We start from the raw sequence: 22,498 nt of genomic DNA on the forward strand, positions 1-22,498 counted from the left end.
AAGTTCTCATTTACAACTGCGACCTGGCCAAGATAAAGCAAAGCAGTGCGACACAAACAACAACACAGAGTTACACATGGAATAAACAAGCGTAAAGTCGATAACACAATAGAAAAAAAGAAAGTCTATATACAGTGTGTGCAAATGGCGTGAGGAGGTAAGGCAATAAATAGGCCATAGTAGCGACACCACCCCACTATGTATCCATGGAAAAGTTTTCCCCCATCTTATTGATTTACTTGATTAACTGTGTGCTATAGTAGTTGGAGTTATTTTTTAAACTCATAAATGGTCATGGCTAACAGGTACAGCTAGCGTTAGCTACATAAGATGCTTAGTTTTGTTGTCAGTGGCCCTTCCCCTGAGCTTCATCACATGTGAAACCTTTCTGCCATCCACCTGTTGTCTGTTGCCTGCCATGCATATTAGATTGCATGACATTGGGATCTTAAAATGCCACAATACAGGGATGAGCCTTAATCTGGAAACAAGATTTACCTGAGATGTACCTGGCCAATCCTTCCAATCTCTGCAAACTGCAGGGATGTAACATGGGATTAGAATCAAACTACAGGATCATCCCTTTAGCCATAGATTGTTGGGTCAAATGACTAATTTGAGGAAGGATCAAGGGTGGGTTTACTGGTAAATCTCCCTACTCCTCCTCACGTGCCCCCCGTCCTCCTTTTTATACACTTGCACACAGTCAGCCAATCCTCTTTTCCTTGGAACCTTTCCAAGGAACCTTTTCCTCCTCCATCCTCCTCCTCCGCCCTCCTCTGTCTGTCTCTCATGTCTTTTCAGATCAGTGCTACTCTAGTTAAGTTTGAGGCAGTAGGGACCAGCTAGTTTGATCTAGTTTTGAGCTTGTTTTTGCTTGAAAACCAGAGCTTCTCCCAATTTACCAGCAGAAATAAAGGTATGCTTTTTTCATTTCCAGTATTTTTGTATGGGTGAGTAGGCTTGTTAAACAGGCTGTATTTCAGTTTGGCATTTGGGTATGTCGTTTAATTTGAGGTATATTGATCAGTTTAAGATTTTAGCTTGAAGGAGAAATCTCAGTCGACAATGCTTATTTGACCGAGATTGGATCTTTAGAAAGATTTATATAACTTTTAGCATTAAAAAGTATTTTATATAGTTTGACACTATTGACAAGCTAAACTGTGTTTGTACTGTACAGCAAACCGAAGTGCATGCATTGTGATGACCCTTATCTTGAAGATTTTTTCCCTCAAACTAGGTGAAGATGAAGGAGCACTACAGTCCTTCAAGATACATGGTGAAGAAAATATGGAGAGCGAGTGAGAGAACGGGTGCAAGAAAAATATCATCCCCAGACTCAGGGTTGTATCATAACCAACCTGTATGGTTTAGAAGTATGGGTATGATACGACCTGGGTTTGGCGGTGGTCTGCTGCTGCCTTCAAACAGAGGATGCTAACACCAATGGCTCTCTATAACTGATTATTTAGTGTGTGTTTTCTTCCCTTTTACTTTTCCTTTCCGTTTTTCCAAGAGAAGAATGTAATAGCAGCCAAAAGGGAATTGTTTTAACAGCTGTAAAATTGCTTAAAATGACACTCTTGACTTTTGTATTTTGTGAAGTGATCCACAAAATAAACTGAATGGAACGACCCTGGTACTTCTGTCCACTCTGCCCTTGTGAGACCATGGCCAATAGAAATGCATCCATTTGAAAACCCTTAGATTAGCCGTTGTGGGGGTTGGTGACACCAGTGGGATCTACCCAGTACAGCCAGAAGAGGACTGGCCACCCCTTGGAGTCTGGTTCCTCTCTAGGTGTCTTTATAGGTTCCTGCCTTCTAGGGAGTTTTTCTGAGCCACTATGCTTCTGCCTCTGCTTTGCTTGCTCTTTTGGGTTTTAGCCTGGATATCTGTAAAGCACTTTTTGACAACTGCTGATTTTAAAAGGGATTTATGAAATAAATGTAATCTTGTGAGGGTGGAGTAACAGCATAATGATCCCTAAGGGGATATTATTAACCACACCCTCTTGGTGTGCAAGGCAAGCTAGATCAAGTGCACCTAAGAGTTGCTTTTTTAAAATATAGTGATGCTTTAATCAAAGCTTTCACACACAGGCTTCTAAACACCCATAGTAAATGTAAAACAACACTCCTTATAGAGCAAGTAACAATTAACAAACTTGAGATACACTATATATACAAAAGTATGTGGACAGTCCTTCAAATGAGTGAATTCAGCTATTTCAGCCACACTCGTTGCTGACAGGTGTATAAAATCGAGCACACAGTTATGCAATCTCCATAGACAAACTTTGTCAGTAGAATGGCCTTACTGAAGAGCTTAGTGACTTTCAATGTGGCATCATCATAGGATGCCACCTTTCCAACAAGTCAGTTCGTAAAATTTCTGCCCTGCTAGAGCCCACAGCAATGTTCCAACATCTAGTAGAAAGCCTTACCAGAAGAGTGAAGACTGTTATAAGAGCAAAGGGAAGACCATCTCCATCTTAATGTCCTTGATTTTGGAATGAAATGTTCGATGAGCAGGTGTCCACATACTTTTGGTCATGTAGTGTACTTACACCCATGAAGCATGCCTGTAGTGCCAAGTGTTTTTCTAACCATGTGACCTGACCAGGAAAAACTTGGGGTCCAATGTTTCCTTTGCATCAGGTTACTCTCCTGCAGTGCAACTATTGACAACTGCTTGGAGGAAGCAAACCTGTAATGAGCCACATTTAAACTTGTTAACCCTCGTAAGGCTACTGGCCCAGACGGCATCCCTAGCCGCGTCCTCAGAGCATGCGCAGACCAGCTGGCTGGAGTGTTTACGGACATATTTAATCACTCCCTATCCCAGTCTGTTGTCCCCATATGCTTCAAGATGGCTACCATTGGTCCTGTACCCAAGAAGGTAAAGATAACTGAACTAAATGACTACTGCCCCGTAGCACTCACTTCTGTCATCATGAAGTGCTTTGAGAGGCTAGTCAAGGATCATATCACCACCACCTTACCGGCCACCCTAGACCCACTTCAGTTTGCAGACCGCCCCAACAGGTCCACAGATGATGCAATTGCCATCACACTGCACACTGCCCTATCTCATCTGGACAAAAATAATACCGATGTAAGAATGCTGTTCGTTGACTACAGCTCATCATTCAACACCATAGTACCCTCCAAGCTCATCATTAAGCTTGAGGCACAGGGTCTCAACCCCGCCCTGTGCAATTGGGTCCTGGACTTTCTGACGGAACGCACCCAGGTGGTGAAGGTAGGAAACAACATCTCCACTTCGCTGACCCTCAACACAGGGGCCCCACAAGGGTGTGTGCTCAGCCCTCTCCTGTACTCCCTGTTCACCCACGACTGAGTGGCCATGCACGCCTCCAACTCAATCATCAAGTTTGCAGACGACACAACAGTAGTGGGCTTGATCACCAACAACAACGAGACAGCCTACAGGGAGGAAGTGAGGGCCCTGGGAGTGTGGTGTCAGGAAAACAACCTCTCACTCAACGTCAACAAAACAAAGGAGATGATGGTGGACTTCAGGAAACAGCAGAGGGAGCAACCCCCTATCCACATCGAAGGGACAGCGGTGGAGAAGGTGAAAAGTTTTAAGTTCCTGGGTGTACACATCACAAACTGAAATGGTCCACCCACACAGACAGTGTGGTGAATTAGGCGCAACAGCGCCTCTTCAACCTCAGGAGGGTGAAGAAATTTGGCTTGTCATCCAAAACCCTGACAAACCTTTAAGGATGCACAATCGAGAGCATCCTGTCGGGCTGTATCACAGCCTGGTACGGCAACTGCACTGCCCTCAACCGCAAGGCCAACCAGAGGGTGTTGCGGTCTGCACAACGCATCACCGGGGGCAAACTACCTGCCCTCCATGACACCTACGGCACCCGATGTCACAGGAAGGCCAAGAAATCATCAAGGACAACAACCACCCGAGCCACTGCCTGTTCACACCGCTATCATCTAGAAGGCGAGGTCAGAACAGGTGCATCAAAGCTGGGACCGAGAGATTGAGAAACAGCTTCTATCTCAAGGCCATCAGACTGCTAAACAGCAATCACTAACTCAGAGAGTCTACTGCCTACATTGAGACCCAATCACTGGACACTTTAATAAATGGATCACTAGTCACTTTAAACAATGCCACTTTAAATAATGTTTACATATCTTACATTACTCATATCACATGTATATACTGTATTTTATACCATCTACTGCACCTTGCCTATGCCGCTCGGCCATCGCTCATCCACATACTTATATGTACATATTCTCATTCACCCCTTTAGATTTGTATGTATTAGGTAGTTGTTGGGGAATTGTTAGATTACTTGTTAGATATTACTGCACTGTTGGAACTAGAAGCACAAGCATTTTTCTACACTCGCATTAACATCTGCTAACCATGTGTATGTGACCAATAACATTTGATTTGATTTGATGTATCTGGTTCATTGCTGTAAGTAGTTTTCAACCTTTTTTGGTTACTATAACCACGTTTCACTCAGTCTGAACGGAAGTACCCCCCTCATGTCCATCTGATAGTTAAGAAAATGTTATTATGCATATTCCCAAACACCTCCTGTGGATAGACCAGGTAGGTACTCCTAGCACAGATTAATAGGTATTTTTGGTACAGGTACCCCAGTTTGAGAACAACTGTTGTAAATCATGCGCTTTGCTGATATCTAGTGGTCTTTCAGTGTATATTGGGGTTCTCTTACAAAAAAAAATGTACATACCGCCTAGCTACATAGTTATACATTGCAACCATGAATTCAATTACATTGATATGGTGTTTCTCGTTTTTACTACTTGTTTTACAATAACAGTAAAAGAGACCCATTGTGTCCCTCGAATATGTGAAGTATAGCTTTTAGTTCCTGTATCTGTATTTCTAGACGGGGGCGTTTGTCGGTGACACACACGGGGAACCTGTGTGCGATTGAGATGGCGGTCGGAACAGCGAGCACAACTAACGAATAAATATTACCCGGTCTGAACATAAACTGTGGAACTTGTAGCGCCTTCGCATTTACCCTAAACTGTAACCCGGAACGTAGCATAGCGCTATGGAGAAACCGACAGTCGCACTTGTGTATCAAGCTGTTCAGGCTCTTTATCATGATCCGGACCCCGCCGGCAAAGAGCGAGCCTCTGTGTGGCTGGGGGAGCTACAGAGATCGGTAAGTAAACTTGAGAGATGGGGGGGACTTGGAATGGGCCTAGAACAAGACATGGCTAGGCAGGTCGTGTGAGGCCGAAAACAAAACATTGCATCAGAATGCGTAATACCGTGGTGATATAAAACCATCTGATTTGTGTATGCTAACCCAACAACGAATGAATGAGCATAGATTCACACGCTAGCTAGCAACAAACTGCATAGCATTAGCCAGTTAGCTTAGTTAAGCTATTTCGTTAGATAACTAACTAGTTAGCATTAGCCACACAGTTCCCCTTTCTACTACTAGCCCGCTAGTAACTGTCAAATGGAAACGGGGATAAATCTATGGGGGATTTCTCGGTGCAACGAAGATAATGAAGGCAAACAGTAGCTAGCTTTTCTCGCGTGTAGTCAAACAATCCATGGTGTTTGAAAATGCTAGCTAGTTAGCCACACACCAAGTTAACATCCAGTTATGGCTAGCTAGTTGTTTAGTTAACCCTAGCCAACTACAGTAGCTGTCTTTACATAATTAGTAGCTCGCGCTAATGACAGCAACGTTAGCCGGTCATAGCACAGGAAGAGCGCGAGGCGAGGGTGGCTACCATGATAGCGTCCAATACTTGCTAGGAAACTTGCTGTTCTAGCCACATATGGCTAAATTGCTAAGTAGAGGGGCGTGTTGTCTCGCTAGATAACGTTAGCGGGTTAACGATATTGCCATGTAGGCTTTTGCTTTGAGTTAGTCAGCGAACGTTAACTTGGCTAGTTACACTAACAACTTCCATTTATGTTGATACTGTTGGGTAAATGGTATGTGCCACTTAGTTGTTTGCTGCTGGTTAACGTTAGCCGTTTTATTATTTCCGCATCTGTTTGTTTTTTTTCCTCCCATGGTGCTGCATCGGTCTGGTTTCCGCATATTCATTGGTTACTGCCTTGACTCCTGCAGGAAATGCAATCATTGTCTGTCATCGGACAATCAGTGATTGAAATACGGCCCACCTACATGTTGCTGCTACGTATTCCTACCAACTTTAATTTATTACTGTAATAGTTTATATAATAATGGCCTTCCCGCAGGTTGCATTGAGGGTAACTTGATTCAAAAACGCAATTTCCCCCCACTATCATGAAGTTCCCACAGAAAGGCCTCACAAAGTCAAATATTGATTCCCTATGAAAAAAATGCAATGTTGCTTAACACGTTTTTAAACACGTTAGACTGTGACACCAGCAACCTCCTGAGTTTGCTGGCACATGGGGATCTGAACGGTCTAATTTGGGAGAGCAGGAGCCATCTGAGTGATGAGTACTGTATGTGGTCTGTGCTGTCAGCAGCTTTTTCACCCAGGCTGCCAGGACATACTGGACACTGGGGACAAATGGGGAAGGGGCTTTGCTATTAAACTTTACTATATAAATTCTCATACACATTTTACCAGGTTATACTTTACAGTCCTTATACCATACTCCAGAATGTCTAACAGCAGACCAACTGTTGGTTAAGGCAACAAGCCCTCTATGAAGGCAGCTAGCTAAAGACACCTGATGGTGAACGCATAGGAAGGATATCAGATTTGGCCTACTGTATTTGTAAATAGGCCTACTCCTTTTGGGTCTTTGCGTGAATAGGGTTTAGAAATATTTTGAGTAGGCTGGGATGCAGAACTGAGAATGTAAGCATAGTGATCCATTTACTAGGATGGGCATTTAAAAACATTTTGACTGTTCGAGTACTCACAATTTTTTTCTGAGGTCTCGAATGGTGGGAAAAAATATATAAAAAAATACAATGTTCATATTTTTCCTGTAGGCCTATGCCAACAGTGTGCAACAATGCCTAATTTATGATAACCATTACAGATAACAAATCCTAATTGCTAAATTGCCCCATATATATTGTCCATTTATAGCAAGTTATTGAAACTTTACTATCAAACGGTTATATTATATTGTGGAACAGTCTTCAAAAAGGCAGTAACCTCAGCAGTGGCACGTGCTTGTAGAAGCCTATGGCTGTATAATTGCATAGCCTTGCTTTGTTAATTTAGCAGACAACGCTTATTTCCCGAGACCTTATCACAGTCGACACCTATTTTAAAGTAAAAAAAACATGATGTAACATAACAGAAGCATCTCAAGTCTGCAACAGTTATTCTCAGTGATCATTTGAAACTGGGCTCAATGTGGCTAGTTGAAAGACCTTTTTTTTCCCTTCGGGTTTACAAACAATGAGGTGGGGGTTTGTTTTATTTTGGAATAAGCTTTGATTTTCATATTTGCCACTGTCGCAGTTATTACAAAAAGGAATGTTATAAAATATTTTATTACAAGTCCTGCAAGCAGCAATGTATGTCCTTTCCACCCTGTTTAGTCAGTTGATTGTTCCTGGGTATCCTTTACAGACCATTTAGCTGTGTAGGCCTGTGTGTGTAAAACTGGCGGGTTTACCAGTATCCCGTTTTTTGACTTACTTGTTTCGGTAACCTTCAAATCAAATTTATTTGTCACATACACATGGTTAGCAAATGTTAATGCGAGTGTAGCGAAATGCTTGTGCTTCTAGTTCAGACCATGCAGTAATATAACCTAACAATTTCACAACAACTACCTTATACACACAAGTGTAAAGGAATGAGTACGAATAATGTACTGTCTGAATAAAGTTAATGGTGGCGCTAACTTTGCTCCCCGTCTCCCCTCCCCGCAGATGTATGCGTGGGAGATGGCAGACCAGCTCCTCCAGCTGAAACAGGACGTGGAATCTTGTTACTTTGCCGCCCAGACCATGAAGATGAAGATCCAGATGTCGTTCTTTGAGCTCCCCCCAGAGACCCATATCGCCCTCCGAGACTCCCTGCTCTCACACATACAGAGCCTCAAAGACCTCTCCCCCATCATCGTCACCCAGGTAATGGCCGCCTCGCCCTCAATGTAACTTGGAGTAATGCACTTCCCATCAAATTATTGTCCACCCTGTCACAGTGACCACTGAAACTCCAGGATGACTTGGATTTCTGTCTGCAGACTTCATGCGCCTAGAATGCTCTCAAGGAATGTCCCACTGAACATCTAAATGTCCCAAAGGATTAACAATGCACAATAGAAATCTAGCATTTACCCCAATGTACCACTACAGAGGAGTAGCTGTGGTACAATTTAACAAGTACAATATTATGTGGCATTAAGATACTCTAATCCTTACAAGTTCTTCCTGGTTGCTTGTCTCATTTCTCTTGTCCCATTCTCAGCTCGCTCTGGCCATTGCAGACCTCGCCCTACAGATGGCCTCCTGGAAGGGCTGTGTCCACACCCTCATTGAAAAGTAAGACCCCTCCCATTAGCACTCAACCACCCATCTCGGATCACAGCTGTGGATAACAGAATGCAAGATTTACAGGATATTAGACCACTGTAGGTGGTTCTATAAAGTTGAATGCTATTGAAAATAGTTAATGTTGGTATGTTTGAGGTGACATTAAGCTTAAAATACATCTCCTTCATGCTCATTTTCTCATAACCGACTGCTGCCGTCTCTCCTCCACTCTCCTTGCCCCTCTTTCTCTCTTTGTCTCTCTTTTTTTTTTCAGGTATAGCAATGACGTCAGCTCCATGACGTTTCTGATAGAGATCCTTACAGTGCTCCCCGAGGAGGTCCACAGCCGCTCCCTACGCATCGGAGCCAATCGCAGGACAGAGATCATCGAGGACCTGGCCTATTACTCCAGTACTGTGGTCACCCTACTGGTGAGAGTTCTATCCATTCCTCTTTCTCTTGCCAACACTCTCACATACTAGCCTATTTTACCCACCTGATTAAGCTGGTCTAAACTAGAGCACCCGCCACCACTCCCCCTTACTGGATAAGCAGACCTCCCATGGGTTCATCATCTCAATTTAAAACCCTGGGGTGTACAGCCTCATTATCACAATGCTTTTCAACTACTACCACTACCTTAGAGGGACAAACTGAACCACTCACTTTGTAGTATATCTTTCTCTGCAGAATGTCCAAGGTTGACTAGATGTTAAGTGTAAGAATGTAGGAGTTGTCCTCCCAAAACGAACAGAAAAGAAACAGAACTATACTGTTTGTTGAGGGTTACTTCAATTTGCCTGGAGTCAATATTGATTACACCTGTCGTGACTGTTTTGTTGGGTGAACTTCCTTGTGCATTTGGCTTTGAACACAGCATTGTGGTTTTGATAAGGATCTGTGTTAGCGCGTGTGTGTGTGATCACTCTGTCTACAGATGACGTGTGTGGAGAAGTCTGGCAGCAATGAGAAAATGCTGATCAAGGTGTTCCGCTGTCTGGGCAGCTGGTTCAACCTGGGAGTCCTGGACAGCAACTTCATGGCCAACAACCAGCTTCTCATGGTCCTTTTCCAAGTACTGGTATGTCTGTGTCTCGGTCTCTTTCTCTCCCTCTTTGTCTGGCTTTCTCTCGCTTTCTCTCATCGCATTTTGGAATCACAAATTAACAGTGCTAGTGACACACTCCCAAAAAACAAACAACTTTTAGGATACTCCCAAAGTCTCTCTCAACATTGTAGCGGCATTTGTTCCTAACCCTTATTTATGCAACAACCACGGGGGGGCAGGGCAATAATTTGTGCCGGTTTAGAATGCAAGTCGCTTGTATGCACAGTGCATGGTTTATAGTTTTCAGCCGGAACATCTCTTTGATGTACTGTTCTCTTTTTTTTTTTTTGTCTGTCTGTCTGTTTGTTTGGCAGCAGAGAGACGAGACGTCCACTAACCTGCACGAGGCCGCATCTGACTGCGTGTGTTCAGCGCTGTACGCCATCGAGAACGTGGACACGCACATGCCCCTGGCCCTGCAGCTCTTCCAGGGCGTCCTCACGCTGGAGACAGCCTACCACATGGCCGTGGCACGGGAGGACCTCGACAAGTACAAACACGCTACTCCCCTTTTCATACGTACACCAAGATCACCTATCCAATCACCACACCCCTTCCTGCCCCAAACCTATCCCCCTCCATTGCTCTTGATGTTGAGCTCTTCTGTCTCTTCTCTGCTGTCCTCTGTGTGGAAGAAAATAATTATAACTTTTATCCACAACTCTCTCCTTCTCCTTTTGTTCTCAGAGTGTTGAATTACTGTAGGATCTTCACTGAGTTGTGTGAGACGTTTCTGGAGACGACAGTCAGGAGTCCAGGCCAGGGCATGGGAGACCTGCGGACACTTGAGCTACTGCTCATCTGTGCAGGACACCCTCAATATGAGGTACACAACACATGACACACACACACGCTCGTGCGCACACACTCTGTTGCTTTGGGTGGATTTCAAGTGTGTGCGTTCTCTTCTGGTTCATCTCAGGTCGTGGAGATCTCCTTTAACTTCTGGTATCGTCTGGGAGAGAACCTGTATAAGACCAACGACCCTGCCCTCCACGGCATCTTCAGACCCTATATCCAGAGACTGCTGCACGGCCTGGCCCGCCACTGCCAACTAGACCCCGACCACGTAAGGACCACCCGCCACATGACAAGGAGTCCTTAACCAACTCCAGTGATGCCGACCATACTCCCCAATACTCTTCTTGTGTCATATCTGATTGTAGAATCCCATAGCCATGTGCATCTAATTTAGTAGTTCAGTACATCATTTAACTTTGGCAGCACTATATCATTCATTCACGGTCTCCACTTTTGTGTTGATCCACAGGAGGGCATCCCAGAAGACACTGATGACTTTGGGGAGTTCAGGATGAGGGTGTCTGATCTTGTGAAGGATGTCATTTTCCTTGTGGGCTCCATGGAATGTTTCTCCCAGGTAGCTACCTTTTTTGGAAATTACAAGTTCAAATGACGTCATTAAGATGACAAACTATACCGACTTCCTTCTCTCTTTTTTTTTTTTCTCTCTCACCCTTCCTCCCTCTTGCTCTCTCAGTTGTACTCTACTCTAAAAGAAGGGAACCCTCCCTGGGAGGTGACCGAGGCTGTTCTCTTCATCATGGCCGCCATCGCCAAGAGTGTAGACCCGTGAGTGTCCTCTTCGTTCTGTTAATGAGTAATAATGTGCGGCGACTAAATCGCTTCCCGTGTAGAATGTGTACAGCTACTTGTTGATTTGTATATCCTTCCACCAAGGTGTTTGTGTAACATGCTAATGCTTTCCCCCCTGTCAGTGAGAACAACCCCACTCTGACAGAGGTGTTGGAGCAGGTGGTGCTGCTGCCAGAGACTGTCCATATCGCCGTGCGCTACACCAGCATTGAGCTGGTGGGGGAGATGAGCGAAGTCGTTGACCGCAACCCGCGGTTCCTAGGTAGGTTCAGTCGTCACGTTACGGTCAATATCTTAGCTCGGGTCCTGAGTGATTTTGAGTTCATCGATTTTAGAGGTTCATCTTCATGTGCCCCTCGTTTTGAGCACATCTCTATTTCCTTGTCATTTTTCTTTCGTTATTTTTCCATTCCTTGTTCCTTCCTGTGTCAAATGCCTGTCGCTCTGTTTTGTTATGTCCCTGCTGTGTTACGAATGCGCGCCTCTGTCTGTGCGCCTCTGTCGGCTGTATACTCTGGATGTGTGCATGACCTTAGCCCCGCTCTATGTCTCAGACCCCGTGCTGAACTACCTGATGAAGGGCCTGAGGGAGAAGACCCTGGCTTCCGTGGCGGCCAAGGCCATCCATAACATCTGCTCTGTGTGTCGGGACCATATGGCCCAGCACTTCCAGGGCCTGCTGGACATCGCGCGTGCCCTCGACTCCTTCGCCCTGACGACCGAAGCCGCCGTAGGCCTCCTCAAAGGTAACCTTATGCCACACGTATTTTTTTTTATGGTGTAGATAGAAGCCACAATCTATCAGTGTAATTGTCTGTATTTTCAATCCCCCACTTTTTTTTGGTATGTATATTTTCCCCTAACCCTACCACCCCTCCCCTAATTGTAGTAAACTAATGGACAACAATACTTAGGCTTCTACTTCCAGCTTATACATACTGTTAACCTTTTACGGACACAATATATTTTACATGACTTATCTTTTGTTTGTTTTTTAGTCCCATCCTTCAGCTACCCTCAACCCCTCCCATCTATCTCTGAAGATCATCCCGTTTTGATATCTAGTTGCCATATATACACTTACATACAGTACCAGTCAAAAGTTTGGACACCTACTCATTCAAGGGTTTTTATTTTTACTATTTTCTACATTGTAGAATAATAGTGAAGACATCAAAACTATGAAATATTTGTTCTGTCTTTTCTGGTGGATTAAACTGAAATTGAAACCAGCTTTCTATGTCTTGTTTTAAAAAATATCCGAAAGTGTGAAGTTGAATTCTGAATGAAGATAAAAAGGTCATTCTTGAACACTGGGTGAGCCATTCTTACTAATCTGCTAGAGAACCAGTTCGGATATAAGTATAGATTTTGTATGCCTTAAGTGAGAGGTCCAATGCTTTAATATTTAGTCATTTCTGCCTTCCTAATTCGTATTTATTTATATAAATAGGCCCGTTCCAAATGAAGTGGAATAATAAAAAAAGTAATTGAGTGTAGGTAGGGCCACGAGTAAAAAGGTAAATTGGGATATGACTAAATAATTAATCGGGTGTTTTTATATATTTTTTTCTCCTCAAATAGACAGGTGTTGTCCTTTCCATGGTAGCAAGATCTTCTCTAATTTGGGTAACTTTCTATTGTAGTGAGAGAATTTCTTTCTTTTGGGATATGAATACAGAGTATTTCCACTTCACCGTCGGACCATTTTATTGGTAAAATACACACTAATGTTAAAGTTGTATTTAATGTTTTTAATATGGTGCATTTAATCCAGCGAGGTTCGAAAAAGGATCAAAAATCGAATAAAATTGTATTTGTTACATGCGCCGAATAAAACAGGTGTGAAATGCTTACTTACAAGCCCTTATCAAACAATGTAGTTTAAGAAAAAATATCAATATAACAAATGAATTAAGGAGCATCAATAAAATAACAGTAATGATACTATATATACAGGGGGTTCCGGTACAGAGTCAATGTGCAGGGGCACCGGTTAGTCGAGGTAAAATGTAGGTCTGGGTAGCCATTTGATTAGATGTTAAGGAGTCTTATGGCTTGGGGGTAGAAGCCTTTTTGACCTAGACGTGGCTCCGGTACCTCTTATCGTGCGGTAGCAGAGAGAACAGTCTATGACTAGGGTGGCTGGAGCCCATGGCAATTTTTTAGGGCCTTCCTCTGACACTGTCTGGTATAGAGGTCCTGGATGGCAGGAAGCTTGGCCCCAGTGATGTACCCTCTGTAGTGCCTTGTGGTTGGAGATTGTGCAGGTGATGCAACCAGTCAGGGTGCTCTCTGGTGCAGCTGTATAACTTTTTGAGGACCCATGCCAAATCTTTTCAGTCTCCTGAGGGGTAAAATGGGTTTTTGTGCCCTCTTCACAACTGTCTTGGTGTGTTTTGGACCAAGATAGTTTGTTTGTGATGTGGACGCCAAGAAACTTGAAGCTCTCAACCTGCTCCACTACAGCCCCATCGACGAGAATTGCCAATTTTTAAAAACATGAATCGTCAGCGTACCATGACACCTTTCTGCTCCGCTCTTTCTCTATTCTGTCTCTCACTTTCAATCTCTTGTTTTATGAATGTGTCTCAATTGCTGGTCCATATCTGTCAGCAATTTGTTCATTCTGAACTGTGGCTCGACGTTCCGTTTGTCTTTTTGTTTGATTGCCTACTGAGGTTGATTTGTATTAAACAGCGGTGTTGCTCTGTCACCGTGGTAACGCTGGTTGTTTTACCTTGCAGGTACAGCCCTGGTCCTGGCTCGCCTGCCCCTGGAGAAGATCGCCGAGTGTTTGAGTGACCTGTGTGCTGTGCAGGTCATGGCCCTCAAAAAGGTGTGTGGTGTTCTGCCGTTTGGTTGTTGGTTGTGTGTATGAGGTACCTTAGTAGAATTGTGTAACACTATTGTAGTGTTGCACAATTCTACAAACAGTTTTGTGGATTGGGTATTTGTGATACCAACAGGTTTGCTTATTTGTCTCTTATCTTCAGCTTCTCTCTCAGGACCCCGGGAATGGGAAAGCTGCTGACCCCACTGTCTGGCTGGACAGACTAGCAGTCATCTTCCGGTACGCTCAACCCATTTATAACACATTATACTATATATATCCTGGTTGCACAGGTCATGACCTGTCATATGTAGCTATACAGATATGATGATTTGGGTTGGTTGTTTAATATTTTAAGCAGAAATGTTCAACTTAATGTTTTTTTTTGCTTTTTTCCCACCCAGACACACAAACCCAATCGTAGAGAATGGACAGACACACCCATGTCAGAAAGTTATCCAGGAGGTAAGCAACTGTCAGTTTTCACCCTCTAGATTTTTATATCAATTTTTGTTGTTGTATTTGGACAAAGCTACCATTGCATACGACCTGCTTTGTTCAACCCATTAATTGGACTGTGTTTTAACGGGGCTCAAATAGGGCAATTTTGGTGCTCCTCTCACCTGCAGATTTTAACTTCAACTTGGGTCCATGATTGAGTACAGTTATTCCCAGCAGCTTCTCAGGGTAAATCTATATTGGGTGTTTCCTTGGTTCTCTGTAGATCTGGCCGGTCCTATCAGAGACTCTGAACACACACCAGGCTGATAACCGCATCGTGGAACGCTGCTGTCGCTGCCTGCGGTTTGCTGTGCGCTGCGTGGGCAAGGGCTCTGCCTCTCTACTACAGCCACTCGTCACACAGGTGCGTGTCCCTGTGTTTGGTTCACGATACGCCCCATATACAGATGGATAAGTCTTGGATGGCGTCTGTTATTTGTGTATACAAAATCCTTTGCCACCGGGTGCTTGTTGAGCCCAGGGCAGCTGGTGACTGACAGTTAGGCTGAATGTACAGTATAGGGTTGCAACTTTTCCAAACTCCTGGGTTGAAGGATTCCCTGGCTTTCTGATTATTCTCTCTTGAATCTAGATTTCTGGGAATTTGTGAAGTTACTGGAATTTTTTACCCTAGTATAGGTCCTTAATATAATGTGTGTGTTTCAGATGGTCAGCGGAACTTAACATTAACGCGTGTCTGCTTTCCCGGGGAAAGTTAAAAAAAAATACAAAAAAAATACATCACTATCAAACAATTAGGTTACTTCGATCATAATTTGATTACTGTCATCCGGATACGATGTTTTGCTCACTGTCCTCCCAATCTCTGCAAAGACGTCGGAGTACTCTATAATTATTGTAGGCCTGCACTGACACGCAAAGTGGTCTTTCAATCATGCAGTCGCGAGGTGTGTTTTTGAGATCATAGCGAGCCGCGTTAGAACATTTGTTGATGATAATTGCTAGTGAGCTATTTGCCCAGTTATAGCAAATGTTTGGTCAGTAACAAGAATCCTGGTAAAGTAATGGTGTCTGTCAGCTGTGTGCCAGGTTCCGGATGAGGGAGGGAGGGAGAGCGAGACGGAGAGGGACATTTGCGCAGCAGGTAAAATAATGATATGCAAAAGACAGACTCGATAACGAGCCAAACTATACAATGTTTTGAATTTCAATCTCGCTAGTTAACTATATTAACTATTAGCATGCATTAAATGTCATGTCTGACGTCCTAAAATAACTTTCCACCGGCAATTCGGTATAACCGCAAATGGCCAACACGCATTTGATATGGGTGCGCAGTTGATGAAACCAATACTGCGTACTCCAGTTGTAAAACCGTCTCGCGCTCAAAATTGTCTAGGATTCTCCTCTATTCAATAGTAACAACTATTCTTAGAATAGCCTAATTGACAAGTAACTCCTATGCTGTCAAGATCTCCCCTGAACACTAAATAATTTAACCTTACAAATAGATAAACTTCTAAATGTTCTACCTCGCCCACCTTAACCATTTAATCCCTGGTTCATTGAATGAGGGAATAATTTTATAAAGACAAAGTATTTGATTGTAATGTTGCAGAGTGGCCAACCCTCATCCAGGAGAACTACTGGGTGTGCAGGATTTTGCTCCTTCCCTGTTCGAACACACCACATTGCTCAACAGGTCCTTGATAAGCTGACTGGTGTGTTTGAGCAGGGTTGGATCAAAATCCCGCACACCCAGTAGTTCTCCAGATGGAGGGTTGACGGACCATGTGTTTTATCCAGTAGCTTATCAGTCCAGTATTTTTACTTTGTGGGGGATGCTCAAGGCCCAACCGTAGGAGATATAATACATGGGATCAGAGACCAGCAGCATTCCATTGTCAACACCAGTGATTTACAATGAATGTTATTTTGTGAAGTGGTTCCTTGCATTATACAACAATTTTCAGGAAACTTTTTGGCCCTGGTGTTATTTTTTTGTGTGGAGGAGGAGGGGGGGGCCCAGACTGAGCTTTTGGACAGGTAAAAATTCAGTCACAAAAGTTTGTGTCAAGCCCTGGTCAGTGTGTATCAGGTGTAAAAATGTGTGTATCAGGTGTAAAGATGTTGTGTTTCAGATGGTCAGTGTGTATCAGGTGTATCCCCACTCCTGCTTCCTGTATCTGGGCAGCATCCTGGTGGATGAGTACGGCATGGAGGAGGGCTGCAGACAAGGTCTACTGGACATGCTACAGGTAGGGGACGCACACCACTTTCATAGGTACTCATAGTTCACTAGAGTGGCAGTGGAACTCTGGTTGTTATTGGTTTTGACCTGACTTTGTCCCTTCTCTCTACCCGTAGGCTCTTTGTATGCCCACCTTCCAGCTATTGGAGCAGACCAACGGCCTCCGTAACCACCCAGACACAGTAGATGACCTCTTCAGACTCGCCACCAGGTATAATCAACTGGAACACAGTTCAAACTGTTGCTCCTCTCCCTCGAAATAATAAGTTCACTTACTTTCAATGGGTCTTGTCTGAGTGGCAGGAATGAAACCTAACCATTGCTGGGGACCTGACATAGGCGTAATTGTTTTACAGCGTTCAGGTTATAAAGAAGATTCTCTCTCTCTCTGACACGTCTGTCTTCCCGTCTGTCTCTCGCTTCTTCTCTCTGCAGGTTTGTCCAGCGTAGTCCCGTCACCCTGCTCAGCAGTGGCATCATCGTCCACATCATCCAGTGTGCCATCGCGGCCACCACACTGGACCACCGGGACGCCAACTGCAGCGTCATGAAGTTTGTCAGAGACCTCATCCACACGGGCGTCAGCAACGACGTGAGTCAGCCCAACAGTCAATCTATTTCAAGTCAGTTTGTTTGACGTCTCGTGTTGCAGAATGCACAGAATCCCTGATCTACAAATATATTTGTATCCCAAATTATTCCTTATGTCATCAAGATTAGCAAATCTGTGCCTCACCTTGCTCAAACTGGTCCCCTCACACATGGGGATTCACTGTTTGACGATCAATCAAGTCTCCTCTGAATAACAGTCAGTCAGATTGTCATGTTTCCCCCCCCCCCCCATTTCAGCACGAGGATGACTTTGAGCTGCGGAAGCAGCTAATAGGCCAGGCCATGGGGCAGCACGGGCAGCAGTTGGTCACCCAGCTCATGCACACATGCTGCTTCTGCCTGCCGCCTTACACACTCCCCGATGTGGCTGAGGTGCTCTGGGAGATCATGGTGTTCGACAGGCCGGTGAGTCTCTCAAACGTACATTACCTCACACACACACTTAGCTCTTTCGGTTCTGACAGTACTTGTACAATACATATGCAGTTGAATGTACACATACACTGGTGTCTTCAACAGGTGCTCGCTGTCATACCACAAGATGGCGATAAGAGAACATCTTTCAACAGGGACCACAATTCATATTCACACACTCTTCCAATGACATTGGCATGACAGCACTTTCACTCATGAGATAAGTGTTGTAGTGCTTCAATTGCATTGCGTCCTGATGTGCGTTTGATGTTTAACGTTGCGGATATGTTTTCTAGACGTTCTGCCGCTGGCTGGAGAATGCGCTGAAGGGGCTTCCTAAAGAGACGTCAGGCGGGGCGGTGACCGTCACACACAAACAGCTCACAGACTTCCACAAGCAGGTCACCAGGTGAGCATATCACAACCACGCTCCTTCCATTCTTCTCAAATGTAATCAGGTACATTCCTTCCTGCCAGAAATGATCTAACTAGCCACATGTTGTCCTCATAGGTTCAGGAGTTATGTCAGGTGAAACTCTGCATAGTAGTTTCCTCCCTGTCAGCTGTCGATGTTCTGACTCTGGGAAGAGCTCATGTGTCACTGGGCGTGCTCAAACAAGCTGCTCCAGTGGAACGCTGGGAAACCGGAGTAGGGAAACCTCATGGATTCCCTGCCACAAGTTCAAGCTCGCCTAGAAGCGTCCCTGCTCCAGTTGTCCAGCGCTCCTCCCTCCCACGCAGTGTCTCTGAGGGAATGGGTGCTTCAGATAGATGACAGCTAAAATCTGATTTGTCACATTAGCCATATACAACAGGTGTAGACCTTACACTGAAATGCTTACTTATGACCAATAACCGACAGTGCGGTTTCAAAAAATACGGATAAGAATAAGAGATCAAAGTAACAAGTAATTAAAGAGGAGCAGTAAAAAAAAATAACAATATATACAGGGGGGTGTCGGTACAATGTGCGGGGGCACCGGTTAGTTGAGGTAGTATGTACATGTAGGTAGAGTTAGAGTGACTATGCATAGATGACAACAGAGAGTGGCAGTGGAGAGGGGAGGGCAATGTGAATAGTCTGGGTAGCCATTTGACTAGATGTTCAGGAGGCTTATGGCTTGTGGGTAGAAGCTGTTCAGAAGCATCTTGGACCTAGACTTGGCGCTCCAGTACCGCTTGCCGTGTGGTAGCAGAGGGAACAGTCTATGACTAGGGTGGCTGGAGTCTTTGACAATTTTCAGGGCCTTCCTCTGACACCGCCTGGTATAGAGGTCCTGGATGGCAGGAAGCTTGGCCCCAGTGATGTACTGGGCCGTTCGCACTACCCTCTGTAGTGCCTTGCGGTCGGAGGCCGAGCAGTTGCCATACCAGGCAGTGATGCAACCAGTCAGGATGGTGCAGCTGTAGAAACTTTTGAAGATCTGAAGACCCATGCCAAATCTTTTCAGTCTCCTGAGGGGGAATAGGTTTTGTTGTGCTCGCTTCACGACTGTCATGGTGTGCTTGAACCATGTTAGTTTGTTGGTGACGTGAACACCAAGCAACCTGCTCCACTGCAGCCCTGTCGATGAGAATGGGGGCGTGCTCGGTCCTCTTTTTCCTGTAGTCCACAATCATCTCCTTTGTCTTGATCAAGTTGAGGGAGAGGTTGTCCTGGCACTACACGGCCAGGTCTCTGACCACCTCCCTGTAGGCTGTCTCGTTATTGTCGGTGATCAGGCCTACCACTGTTGTCATCGGTACATTTAATGATGGTGTTGGAGTCGTGCCTGGCCGTGCAGTCAAGAGTGAACAGGAGTACAGGAGGGGACTGAGCACGCACCCCTGAGGGTCCCTTGTGTTGAGGATCAGCGTGGCGGATTTGTTGTTACCTACCCTTACCACCTGGGGGCGGCCCGTCAGGCAGTCCAGGATCCAGTTGCAGAGGGAGGTGTAGTCCCAGGGTCCTTAGCTTATTGATGAGCTTGGAGGACACTATGGTGTTGAATGCTGAGCTGCAGTCAATGAATAGCATTCTCACATAGGTGTTCCTTTTGTCCAGGTGGGAAAGGGCAGTGTGGAGTGCAATAGACTGCATCATCTGTGGATCTGTTGGGGCGGTATGCAAATTGGAGTTGGTCTAGGGTTTCTGGGATGATGGTGTTGATGTGAGCCATGACCAGCCTTTCAAAGCACTTCATGGGTACAGACGTGAGTGCTACGGGTCGGTAGTCATTTAGGCAGGTTACCTTAGTGTTCTTGGGCACAGGCACTATGGTGGTCTGCTTAAAACATGTTGGTATTATAGACTCGGACAGGGAGATGTTGAAAATGTAATTGAAGACACTTGCTAGTTGGTCAGCGCGTGCTCGCAGTACACGTCCTGGTAATCCGCCTGGCCCTGTGAATGTTTACCTGTCTAAAGGTGATCAGTCTTCCGGAACAGCTGGTGCTCTCATGCATATTTCAGTGTTATTTGCCTCGATGCGAGCATAGAAGTAGTTTAGCTCGTCCAGTAGGCTGTGCGTCCCTTTTGTAGTCTGTAATGGTTTGCAGGCCCTGCCACATCCGACGAGCGTCAGAGCCGGTGCAGTACGACCCGATCTTAGTCCTGTATTGATGCTTTGCCTGTTTGATGGTTCGTCGGAGGGCATAGCGGGATTTCTTATAAGCTTCCGGTTTAGAGTCCCGCTCCTTGAAAGCGGCAGCTCTAGCCTTTAGCTCAGTGCGGATGTTGCCTGTAATCTATGGCTTCTGGTTGGGGTATGTATGTACGGTCACTGAGGACGACGTCATCGATGCACTTATTGAAGCCAATGACATGTGGTGTACTACTCAATGCCATTGGAGGAATCCCGGAACATATTCCAGTCTGTGCTAGCAAAACAGTCCTGTAGCTGAGCATCTGCTTCATCTGACCACTCTTTTATTGATATACCGGTAGTCACTGGTGCTTCCTGCTTTAATTTGGCTTGTAAGCAGGAATCCGATAGTATTTCTGAGGGAGCACCTTGAGTTCACAGTAGGAGACTTGTGAGACAAACTGCAGGCTAGACATGGGTTCATTTCAGTTCAGATTAATATAAAGTGACCTTGAATAAATGGCAAGCCTGAATGTGTTCAATGACCTTTCTTTTCCGATTTCATTTGAAATAACCTTTACCATGTAAATGCACCACATTAATAATGTTGCCCTTTCTCTCCCTGCCACCCCCTCTTTCTCCATCTGTCCATCTCTCCAGTGCGGAGGAGTGTAAGCAGGTGTGCTGGGCTATCCGGGAGTTCACTAGATTGTTCCGATAGCCACGCCCAAAGAGCTCTGCCAGAACACCAGGTACGGCATCAACCCAGAAACCCAAACAGCCCCCACACTGGGATCTGCAGACTCCTCTCGCTCCATGTCTTTAGATGGTTAAAAAAAAAAAAACATCTGATCTGATTTACATTGGTAGTGTCAGTAAGATCGCCATTGTTTTTCTTCCTCAGGTTAAATATTTTGGCGAACATTCAGAGGTGACGGCAAAGAGGCTGAAGACCGCAGCAGACGAGAATCTAAAGGGATCTCCTACTGGACAGAAGATGGGCGGGACTTGGCACTGTGGAAAGCCAATCAAGACGCATCGCAAGGATTGGAGTGACAGGGTGAACCCGTAAACGAAACGCGCCTTCGACTTTGGCCGTGTGAGAAGAGACGCCCCCTTTCCGCTCCCCTGCCTCACTGTCACCACAGTAACAGGTGGCATGAGGGTTGAAAGGGGGCGGGGCAGGAGGGCATGTCCAAGGAGGAACGAGAATTCACCGACTCAAAGAAATGGAATGGGATTAGTTCTGGATCCATCTTCAAAAAGAACAAGAGAAGGGAAGGAAAAAAACAAAGAAAAAAAACAAAGGATGTGCCTGGTTGCAAATCATAATGCATCAAAAAAAGACTTGTACGTTTTTAAATTGAGAAATGATTTATTTTCATGGATGTGTCTTTAGAACTTTAACATGGTCTTGCTGTCGGTGCCATATAGAAAAATAAATAGCAAACCCACGATGCCCTTCACAAATTGGTCACCACTGCCTTGTGGAGGAATTTAGGAAATGGTTGAAGGGAATGCTGGGAGATTTGGCGTCACCTTTGACCTTTTTAAACGTGTTGGCTGGAGTTTTACTGTTGCCAGGGAAGGAGAGTTGTGACCGGTCGAGTGGGACTCTGGCAAATAGTATATATTCTTTTTTTCTTTGTTCCACCTCTGGCATCGTCCATTCTTGGGGAGGCAGACACCGTCATGTTGTGAACAACAATAAAAACGACAGTGAGGAACAAACGTGCCCTTGTCTGTGTATCATGTTTTAGAGTTTAGACATTTGTTCATCCCAGACCCACAACCCCACTCAATCTCTGGCAGAAACCAGTTAGCCAAGGTGTTCTTTGTTGCAGAGCCACTGCTGTCCGTCAGACACACTACACACTTTGGTAGTATGCTATAGGTGTTCTACTTAGATACATTTCCACACATGCTAACAAGCCCCTACTTTTCGATCAATAACATTCAGTGGCTGCATGTTGAACTCCATATAGCTGATGTCACTCACCACCCTTCCAAGGGTAATTTGCTCACAGGTTCACCCTCATTGCCAAGTACACAATACAACCCGGTCTGTGTTCAAGTCAAACAGGTTCCCTTCCAGCTGTAAAGTGAACATGGAGGTAGGTGTTTCACTGTTCTG

At 44.9% G+C, this 22,498-nt stretch overlaps 1 protein-coding gene across 3 annotated transcripts; it reads left to right on the plus strand.

Moving 5' to 3' along the window:
- The first annotated feature begins 4,953 nt into the window (after positions 1-4,953).
- Positions 4,954-22,091, plus strand: LOC120032310 (transportin-3). 3 transcript variants are annotated; one of them, XM_038978341.1, is made up of 23 exons: positions 4,954-5,206; positions 7,901-8,101; positions 8,442-8,515; positions 8,781-8,937; positions 9,444-9,587; positions 9,929-10,104; positions 10,302-10,440; positions 10,537-10,683; positions 10,885-10,992; positions 11,113-11,204; positions 11,351-11,490; positions 11,783-11,974; positions 13,976-14,067; positions 14,225-14,301; positions 14,466-14,526; positions 14,786-14,926; positions 16,665-16,781; positions 16,891-16,985; positions 17,210-17,366; positions 17,624-17,791; positions 18,097-18,209; positions 21,025-21,116; positions 21,269-22,091. In XM_038978341.1, the coding sequence occupies exons 1-22, from the start codon at positions 5,093-5,095 to the stop codon at positions 21,083-21,085; spliced, it is 2,766 nt and encodes a 921-aa protein (XP_038834269.1). In that variant the 5' UTR covers positions 4,954-5,092; the 3' UTR covers positions 21,086-21,116; positions 21,269-22,091. The 3 variants fall into 3 exon arrangements, with proteins under 3 accessions (XP_038834269.1, XP_038834270.1, XP_038834271.1); XM_038978342.1 differs by having other exon boundaries at positions 9,932-10,104; XM_038978343.1 differs by lacking the exons at positions 21,025-21,116; positions 21,269-22,091 and having other exon boundaries at positions 17,906-18,203.
- Positions 22,092-22,498: the final 407 nt, after the last annotated feature.

Source organism: Salvelinus namaycush, chromosome 38 (genome assembly GCF_016432855.1).
Source record: "Salvelinus namaycush isolate Seneca chromosome 38, SaNama_1.0, whole genome shotgun sequence".
NCBI lineage: Eukaryota > Metazoa > Chordata > Actinopteri > Salmoniformes > Salmonidae > Salvelinus > Salvelinus namaycush.